The sequence below is a fragment of the Rhincodon typus genome, chromosome 23 (genome assembly GCF_021869965.1).
Source record: "Rhincodon typus isolate 14 chromosome 23, sRhiTyp1.1, whole genome shotgun sequence".
Taxonomy (NCBI): Eukaryota; Metazoa; Chordata; class Chondrichthyes; order Orectolobiformes; family Rhincodontidae; genus Rhincodon; species Rhincodon typus.
Window position 1 is genome coordinate 31,377,722 of NC_063354.1, and position 10,020 is coordinate 31,387,741.

Sequence of the window (10,020 nt, forward strand, 5' to 3'; positions counted from 1 at the left end):
TGATTTACAGCATCTGCAGTTCTTTCGGTTTTTATTTCGACAATAGTGAGTGCCTTTGCTTCCTCATGTACTTGCCATCCTATTTGTACTTTTTACATAAACCTCCTTTCTCTTGCCACCAGAACAAAACACACAAAATTACAATCATACAATAATATCAAAAAGGGAAAACAAACTGAATCTTATAACATGTCCCATACAAGTAGAATTATTACAATACGTAAAATCCCCAAATAGCAGATACGGGAATGGAAGGTTTGAGTTATAAGGAGAGGCTGGATATGTAGGGACTTTTTCCACTAAGAATAGGAGGTCGAGGGGTGACCCTATAGGCGTTTATAAAATCAGGAACGGTATAGATGAGGTGAACAGCAGCTGTCTTTTCCCTAGGGTGGGGAATTTCAAGGCTAGGGGGCATATTTTTAAGGAGAAAGATTTAAAAAAGATATGAGGGACAATTTTTTTTACACAGAGCATGGTTTATGTGCGGAATGAACATCCGGAGGAAGTGTTGGATGGGGGAACAGTTACAACATTTAAAAGACATTTGGATAAGTCCATAAGTAAGAAGTATTTGGAGGGATATGGGCCAAGCGCAAGCAGGTGGGACTAATTTAGTTCGGGATTGTGGTCGGCATGGACTGGTTGGACCGAGGGTTCTGTTTCCATGCTGTATGACTCCATGTAACCTCTTGGGAAAGGCAACCTAACACCAAGCCAGTTAGAATCATAGAATGATATGGCACAGAAGAAAGCCATTTGGTTGATCATGCCAGCACCAGTTCTCTGAGGGAGGTTTCCAATTAATACCCAGTCCTTTGACCTTTCCCTGTCCTCTCTTTCCCTTCTAAATATTTAGCCAATTCTCTTTTGAATATTATGATCGAATCTTTTTCCACTCCTTTTCAGGCAGTGCATTCTAGGTCACAAGAACTTTCTGGAAGAACTGTTTTCTTGTGTCAGCTGTTTGCCAACCATTGTAATCCTGTGCCCTGTAGTTATTAACACATTTGCCTGGAAACAGTTTTTCCTTGTTTAATTGACCAAGTGTTCCTGGCTTTGAATACCTCTGTCAAACCTCTTCTTGATGTTCTCATATCTAAGGAGACTATCCCCAACCTTTCTCTTCATAACTGAAATTATCCTCTCACTCCTGCTGCTAATCTAATAAACCTCTTCTGTACCCTAATACTTTGCTATCCTATCTAAAGTGTGGTGCCCAGGACTGATTCCAACAGAGGTATTATCAGTGTTTTATACAACTGAATTACTGGGAAATGGAAAATTCCCCTTCAACGCCAAACAGGTGATCAAAACTCAACCAATATGTTGCATTAATCCAGTTTTATATTCAAGGATATCCACCTCTTATATGAGATGCTCTCCATTCCAGTCAGCTTAAGATGCAACTCTTGTTTGAAGGAAACAATAATTTAAAATTCACTGGAGGAGCTAAAAACCTATTTCATAGGTCCATAATTGACTGGGAATAGTTAAGAACATCTAATTTCAGAGCTATATCTCCTATAAAAGGAGAATTACAAATGGACAATAAATGTTCGTTTTGCCAAAAATAATCACATCCCACGAACAAATAACAATTTAAAAAAAAAACTGTTCCCCTTTCAAAATTTATAATCCTCACTCCCAGTTTTCCCCATCCCATTTACTTTAAATAATTGCTTTACACAACCTGGTCTCCCCATCATTTTCTAAAACTCAATCAAACTATCCCTAACTCAAAGTCCCTCCAAAATATGAAGTCTACAGATGCCAGATTACCCTCCTGCACAGATTGATAATATTCTCAAAAAAATTCAATGAGATTGGTCAGAAATGACCTTCTTTACCTGACGTTGTATTTAGTATCCCTGATATGATCTCCGTCAAACAAGATATGTATTGATTTTATCCCTAATGATCTTTTTTTGATAACTCAAACGAAAACTGTCTGACAGTGAACCGGGGGTTGAAGTCCGTATTGCACAATTTTTCATTTGTATCCATTATTTTGCATCCCTTGTACTATTAGGCTCTCATCATTATCTGCACAATTTTTGTCCCTAAATGAAGAGAAAGTAAATAAAAGGATGTTAAGTGCATAAACTCCTCCCTTCCATGTATTTTATCTACAATATTGATTTTATTTCTACTTTTCGTGAATCAGTACAGGCAAATTTTCCCTGTTAAAATGTACAGCAAAATCGTGTGAATAAAACCTCATTAAAGTAAGCATGAATGAGAAATAGAATGACAGTTGGAGCGCAGTATATAGGTCTGTGGTATCAGAATGACAAGGTGCAGCAAAGTCTGACTCTGCAACCTTTTGGCCAGTTCTGAACAAATCCATTAGGTGGGGTGACCTGCTTTATAGCAAAGGATGCCAATCATCTGAGCAGGAAAGAAATATGCTGTGGTTTGCAATAACCATACACTGGCTTGGTAACCCATTGTAACTGGCCACACTCAGGGCCGCATAAACAACTCTGTGTCTCCTGGTACAATTATAGATAATTGGACTGGAAAGTCATAAAAAAAGTTAAAGGATAGATAACTGAGAAATCAGCCATCATAATGTATTTGGAATGGATATGGAGCACATATTCAACCAAACCATCAAAATATTGTTCTTGTTGATTAATTAACTCCACCTTTAACAGATGCATTGTGACAAGAATCGTAATTTAATAATCCCTTTAACAGGCAGATCAAATTATATTTATTTTCATCTTAGTGAGTCCTCCAGATTATGAAAAAGATGTTTCTGCAGCACCTCAGAATTTCTTCTCAATTATGCCTTCGCTGGTGATGGGGTAGATGTGTAATTTTATGGATATGGTGACAGGGAAGAACCGAAGGAAACTGTATCAATAAGAGTATATCAAGCACAATGCCATATGTCTGCACTACAAGATGTTTTATCCATTGATCGTTGAGCAGAGGTCAGAAACTATGCTTGTGCTATATTCAGACTTTGGTCTGCTGCTCTGCTGTACTTCCACAGGTGATCTCATAGCCATACATTGTTACGTTGATAAAATTGTTGTTCCTCATGTGTGAGTCAAGACAATAAATATCAGCAGACTTCTCAATCACAAAGAAAATTGCAGCTAAGTTTTATTAGGTTACCATTCAAAGCCCATGCACTCAAACTTCGTATTAGTAGTAACTGTATTCCTATCAGAAAGAGCCCTCTTTCTTCATTGGAACACAGGCAGACATTGTGTGCACAATGACATGCTGACATAAATCACTTAACACAGCACAGACTGAACAGTGGACCTAGAACCTTCCTGTATTACAATGTTCAGTAACACTCTGAGCTGTGCATTTTTCACTAAGACACGAGGAGAACAAGAATTTTGTTTTACTAATAAAACAGCACGTGTTCTTCAGAAGTGTTAGTAATTATATGGATACAAAAATCTTTAGTGTTAGCTACTTTAGGATGCAAGGTCTTTATTGTGAGACACTGAGTATTCTGCGCACTGTTGAAATACTTCTCATAAGTGACCAGTTGGATGAGAATTTCCTATTGTTGCTAATCTGTAAGGGATCCAAATATGAATGCTAATTCCCGTAGCTAGAAGTTTGCTTCTTTATAATTTCAAAAAATTCTGAGTACCCACTCGGTCTGTCAGCTTCCACCCATTGTTTTAAATTCATTACATAACCTGCCCAGAATCTCCACAGTGTCATCTTGAGTCAGCAAATTGTCACAGAATGCATTGTGAAATGTTTGTTGTAAAAAGGTGGAAACATTATGAACGTGATATAACAACAGTGTGGCTAACATAGAGACTGTTGCTATGATCATGGCAACTGTGCAGCTTTTCAAAGGACCTCAGACATGCTGTCTTCACAATAACATAAACCTGTTTGAACTTCAAAGAAACCTTCCCACTGGAGATGTGAATGATATAATTACAGCCATTGGATACTCACTTATTGGTAGGATACCAAAGGTAATTTCCTGTTTTGTGAATATATTTCCTTGCAGCATTATACCCAGAGCTCAGTGTGTATTAATGTACTTGGGTTAGATATGGATCTTTCATATTCTGAATGAAGAAAGGAAGTAAGATATTTCTAGAGAGTTTTTTTTAAACTAACCCAGTAGAATGTTGGTCAGTTGCAGTTTTAGCACCTGAAAATCATTTTTACAACATGATCAGCAACTAAATATCAATCATGTCCAGGTTATGATGAGACAATATCAAATATATGCTGTGCCTATATTTTCAATTTTAACAAACAACATTGTGGATTTTTACTGAATACTTTTGAAGGTAGATAAATTGCCTGAAATGAAGAGCTTACTTCATGAGTACAAAAGATCAGCAATTCATGAGAAATAGGCTATCAAATTACTGCTGACATGAACTGTTACTTTTACTTGTAATAATGTCAATGGTCCTGTTCCTTAAAAACTGTATTAACAAAAATAAATGATAAATTAGTTTTATTGAATTCAATTTAGAGTTGCCAGAATCCCAAAAATGTTATTTTTCATATATTAGCAAAAATATAGTTATTTGTGAACTAATTGTAGTTGTAGGTAGAAGATGATAAGTTAAATATTTGGATTATACTGAAGATCATACTACTTCTCTAATGAAGGGTCACTGGATTCAAAATTCTGTTTCTCTTCACAGATTCTGCCAGACCTGTTGAGTTTCTCCATTATTTTCTGTCTTTATTTCAGATTTCCAGCATCTGCTATTCTTTGTTTTACATTAAGACGCTATTTTGTTTTTTTTCTTATAATTGAGGCCTGATGGAAATAAATCAAAATGTTTGGATTTACTTATAGTACCAAATAACAAATTTTGAGAATATAACCTTCTGGTAATATTAATGCTGAAATGGGAAACTAAAACACAAAGGTAATGTTCTTGTTTACATTGCTCGCTCTTCTACATAGATCATTTCAATATTTATTTGTTGCGGCGTTTGTCTCCTGTCTACTCTACTGATTTGTTGAGGCCCGTTGTTTATTCCTAGTCTTTTCTCTTAATTATTCTGCATGTGTGGTGGAATTATTCCAGGATAATTAACTGCATGACCTAGAAGAAAAGAATGCTAAAATCTAATGTTTTATACAAAAACAAATAATTATTTGTGATTAATGAAATGAATGTTCTTGCTTGCAATTAAATGCACTGACCTTGAAAATTGATTAATTTAGCATTGAACTTATCAAATAACTTCACAAAGCAGGACGCATTCTGGAAATGATGGGGACTTGAAGCAAATCAGTATGAGTAGAGAAACAGTGCTGAAGAAATTGATGATTTGAAGGCTTTAAAAGCCCGAGGGTCTGATAATCTACGTCCCAGAGCACTTAAGGGAATGGCCTCAGAAATAGTGGGTGCATTGGTAATCAACTTTCAAGATTCTTTAGGCACTGGAACAGTTCCTACAGATTGGAGCATAGCTAATGTAACCCCACTATTTAAAAAGAAAGGTAGAGAGAAAACAGGAAATTATAGACCAGTGAGTCTGATGTCAGTAGTGCGGAAGATGCTAGAATCTGTTGTCAAGTATTTTATAGCAGAGCACTTAGAAAACAGTAGTAGAATCAGACACAATCAGCATGGATTTACAAAAGGGAAATCATGCTTGACAAATCTACTGGAATTCTTCAAGGGGTTTATTTGGATTTTCAGAAGGTTTTCAACAAAGTCCCACGTAAGAGATTAATGCTTAAAATTAAAGTGCATGGGATTGGGAGTAATGTATTGCGATGAGCAGAAAATTGGTTATCCGACAGGAAACAAAGCATGTGGATAAATGGGCATTTTTCTAAATGGCAGGCAGTGAATAGTAGGAAACTGCAGGGATCAGTATCAGGACTCCATTTATTTATAATATATGTTAATGATCTAGATGAGAGAACTAAATGTAATATCACAAAATTTGGAGATGGCATAAAGCTAGGTGGAAGGGTGAGCTATGAGGAGGATGTAGAGATGTTGCAGGGTGCTTTGGACAAGCTGAGTGATTGGGCAAATGCATGGCAGATGCAGTATTATATGGATAAATGGGAGTTTATTGATTTTGATAGCAAAGATAGGAAGGCAGATTATTATAGTTTATATTATCATAGTTTAAGCTACAAACTGAGAGGGAGAATGTTTAATGAGCAAGAAAAAAGAAAGAATTGCGGATGCTGGAAATTAGAAACAAAAACAGAAATTGCTGGAACAACTCAGGACAGAACAGTTCTGAAGAAAGGTCACTGAACCCAAAACATTACCTCTGATTTCTCTCCACAGATGCAGCCAGACCTGTTGAGTTTTTCCAACAATATGTAATGCGATCTGGGTGCCAATGTGCATCACTCTTTGAAAATAAGCATGCAGGTGTAGCAGGTAATAAAGAAAGCAAACTGTATGTTGGCCTTCATAGTGAGAGGATTCGAGTTCAGGAACAAGGATGTCTTACTGCAATTAAACAGGGCATTGGTGAGGTCACACCTGGAAAATTGCTTGCAGTTTTCATTTCCTTATCTGACAAAGGATGTTCTTGCTATAGAGATTAGGGTTAAGTTTACCAAATTGATTCCTGGGCCGTCAGGACTGACATATGAGGAGAGATTGAGTTGTTCAGGATTCTATGGTTTAGAAGAATGAGATGGGAATATAATAGAAACCTATAAAATTCTAACAGAACCAGACAGGTTAGATGCAGGAAGGATATGCTCGATAGGTGGGGGGTCCAGAACCAAAGGTCATAGTTTAAGCATTTAAACCATTTAGGACTGAGATGAAAAATTTCCTCATCCAAAGAGTGGTGAGCCTGTGGAATTCATTACCTCAGAAAGTGCTTGAGGCCAAAACAAGAGGGAGGTAGATATAGTTCTCTGCTTTTATGTTTCTATGTTTAAACCACCTTGATTTGCCTAGTGAGAATTGTGGATAAATATTGTCCTCATGTAGTTCCATCATTACACTACGAGATTCATGACTGAAATAAGCGTCCTACTCCTGGACAAAGATGCAACATGGGTCAGCTAAGGTAGCACAATATTCCGTAATCAGCAGCACAGTAAATAAGTAAGGAATCTTCATAGTCACCAAATGGAAGAGCGGAAAGGGATATAATGAAAAAAAATTGCTGGAGTTATATTTCACTTAAAACTTTACTTAAAAAGTTTGTTGAGGCCATTTTTTCATGTCTTTGTTACAGCCTTGTAAATGAAGTCCGTGAACTTGATAACACCATTCAGACCTTGCAGCAGAGGCTTAAGGATGCTGAAGACACTCTACAAATGCTGGTACATAAAAAATCATCCCTGGAGTATGACCTCTCCGTAAAAGCAAACACACTCTTTATTGACCAAGAAAAATGTATGGGAATGCGTAAAAGTTTCCCAAGTACTCCAAGACTGGTTGGATACACATGAATAAAGAAAAAAGACATTGTCTTTTAGGTTACAATGACAGATTTACCTGACATTATCAATGGTACAGTTGCTGAAAAAATAGATTACTTTCTGGTGATGGAGTGCTGTTTGAAAATCTTTACTGAGTATAGAAGACGTGTAATTCACAAATGCTACAAGCACCAGTGAGTTAAGATCCTTTGACAAATTAAAGACTATCTGAAACTCAACATCATCACTGAGGTGTTTTATTTACTTTATGGGTGCTCTGTTCCTATTGAACAATCTTGTAAATAAGTCTTGGTACACTGCATGGTACTGATATTTTATAGATTATATGATGCAACATATTATGGCTGGTGATTTTCACATGTGGTAGATGGGCCATCAGTTTAGAATACGCATTTCAAAAAGGTGATGGATATTTGCTGAAAAGCAGAAACTTGCAGATTGATGATAAAGTAGGACGAAGACTAATGTTTTATTCTTTCAAAAAGTCAGCGCAAAGTTGATGAATCAAATAGCCTCCTGTGCTGTGTGATTCTTTATTTTCATGCAATCTCTTCTTTTAGTGCAGCAATAGGTGATCTTGTGAAAACTGATTTTTGTTTGTCTTTGTGAATTGATATGAATTGTTTGCTGATGTTTATCATTAAGCAGCTTCCTCGAATTTGATCTGTACTGCATGCTATTGGGTGAGTTGAGATGAAAAGTTGTTATTAATCACCAAAGGGTTTTTTACAATAAACAATAAAAGTCTTTATTCACATCATAACACATATCTAAAACAAAAACTAACCTAAACAATGTTTTAATAGTGAAAGGAAGGGATTGTTACCTTCAGTACTGCAAGCAATTTTTTTTCTATTGAGCTAAGTTTCACAATGGTAAGGGTTAATAGTAAGAAATTTGTTTTTATGTGATTGTTTTTATGTGATCATTTATGTGATTGATATTTAATAATATTAAAAAGAAATATGAACTTTACAAACTATCCTGGGATTTAAATTTTGAACAGAATAATCAGCTCACTTGTAAATCATTCATCAGAAGGTCTCAGTAGCAGCAAGCTCTTCTGTCTCTGACTGCATGATTGAACAAAAAAGTCATGGTGTAGCATGGTTGCATTATTAGCGAGATAAGCAGTGAAAGACCGTGTGAGAAAAGTTGCCATGGGTCATGGAGGGAAACAACACTCAGCCAAAAGATGGGAAAATCCAGCACCATGTCTCAATTGTTGTAAAAACCCATTTGGCTCACAAATGTCCTTGAGGGAAGAAAATCTGCTAAATTTAATCTGTCATTGCCTGTCTGGTCTGCTTGTGATTTCAGCTCAACTGAAACGTGGTTCACTCTGAATTGCCCTCTGAAAGGGCCTGGAGAGCCAATCAGTTCAAAGGTAATGATGGATGGACAACAAATGTCGGTCTTGCTCATGACATCTTGAGAATAAAATAATATATAAATACACGGACAAACTGCTTAAAAGCTAGGTTTATTAGTTCAATTTCCTGATTTTCAGATGGTTTATTCACATGGAAAGGTAAATGTTATATATTATGTGAGACAATCGTAATCGTGCATCTCTTTTCAATTCCCTGTACCCCTAAATGTCCGTTCAAAGGTTCCACAGTTGCAGAATTCTGGTCCAATACTATCCGGGTCAGTCTTTCATCCTTTAAATACTGTAAAATTCAACTTATCTAACACTCGACTGCTTTCACCCTTTCTTATGCCAATTGTTCACTAATAACTATTTAACAGTGTATTCTGCATTCTGTTCTATTACCCTGATTTACTTAGGTAAGGTACGATTTGTCTGGTTAGCCTGCAATACAATACTTTTCACCCTATATTGGTACATGTGACAATAATAAATTAAATCATAAGCTCTGTCCTTGCCTACGTATATTGACTCACCTTGTGTTTAAAACCCATCATGGCTTTGCCACACACCATTTAGTCAACTTCACCTCCTCAACAGTACACCCCCACCACATCCCCACCATTCTTCCTTCAATTCTAGCCTCTTGTGCATGTTCCCACTTTACTCGCCTGTGCCTTCACCCATTTAGTCCCCAAGTTCTGGTGTTTGTTCCCTACAAGAACTTACACCTCACCAATTCCCTCTGGTAATTTAAGGTTTCCCAACTATTTGATCAATATTTTGATCACTCCTCTTGATTGGTCCTTCTTTAGCTGGACAATTATTTTTGTCTGATTATAATCCTGTAAACTATCTTGGATCATTCTGCCCGAAACATCAGCCTCTCTGCTCCTATGATGCTGCTTGGCCTGCTGTGTTCATCCAGCCCTGCACCTTGTTGTCTCGGATTCTCCAGCATCTGCAGTTCCTACTATCTTTGGATCATTAAAAGATGCTATATGATTTCAAATTTTTCTTGCTTCACTCCAGTAAAGCATGCATAAAAGAATGTCATTCTATGAGATGGTGTATTCCTGCATTCTTTTAATAAAAAGGAGCAGCTGAGCGGAGACAATAAGGATTGGTAACAGCAGTAAGCCATTCGGCTCCTTCAGTCTAATCCAAAATTCACGATGGGCATATAGGCCCATGTTCTGTCATTCCGAATGTAAGTGTTGAAGCATTCCAGAGTGGGAAGAGAGAATGA

General features: G+C 36.8%; 1 protein-coding gene across 1 annotated transcript in view; it reads left to right on the plus strand.

Annotated features, from left to right (window-relative positions):
* Positions 1 to 8,274, plus strand: part of tekt3 (tektin 3) — a 34,951-nt gene extending 26,677 nt beyond the window's left edge. Inside the window, exon 8 of the mRNA XM_048610894.1 lies at positions 7,192 to 8,274. Coding sequence (XP_048466851.1) covers positions 7,192 to 7,408 — 217 coding nt within the window. The 3' untranslated portion in view covers positions 7,409 to 8,274. The remainder of the gene's footprint in view (positions 1 to 7,191) is intronic.
* The last annotated feature ends 1,746 nt before the right edge of the window (positions 8,275 to 10,020 follow it).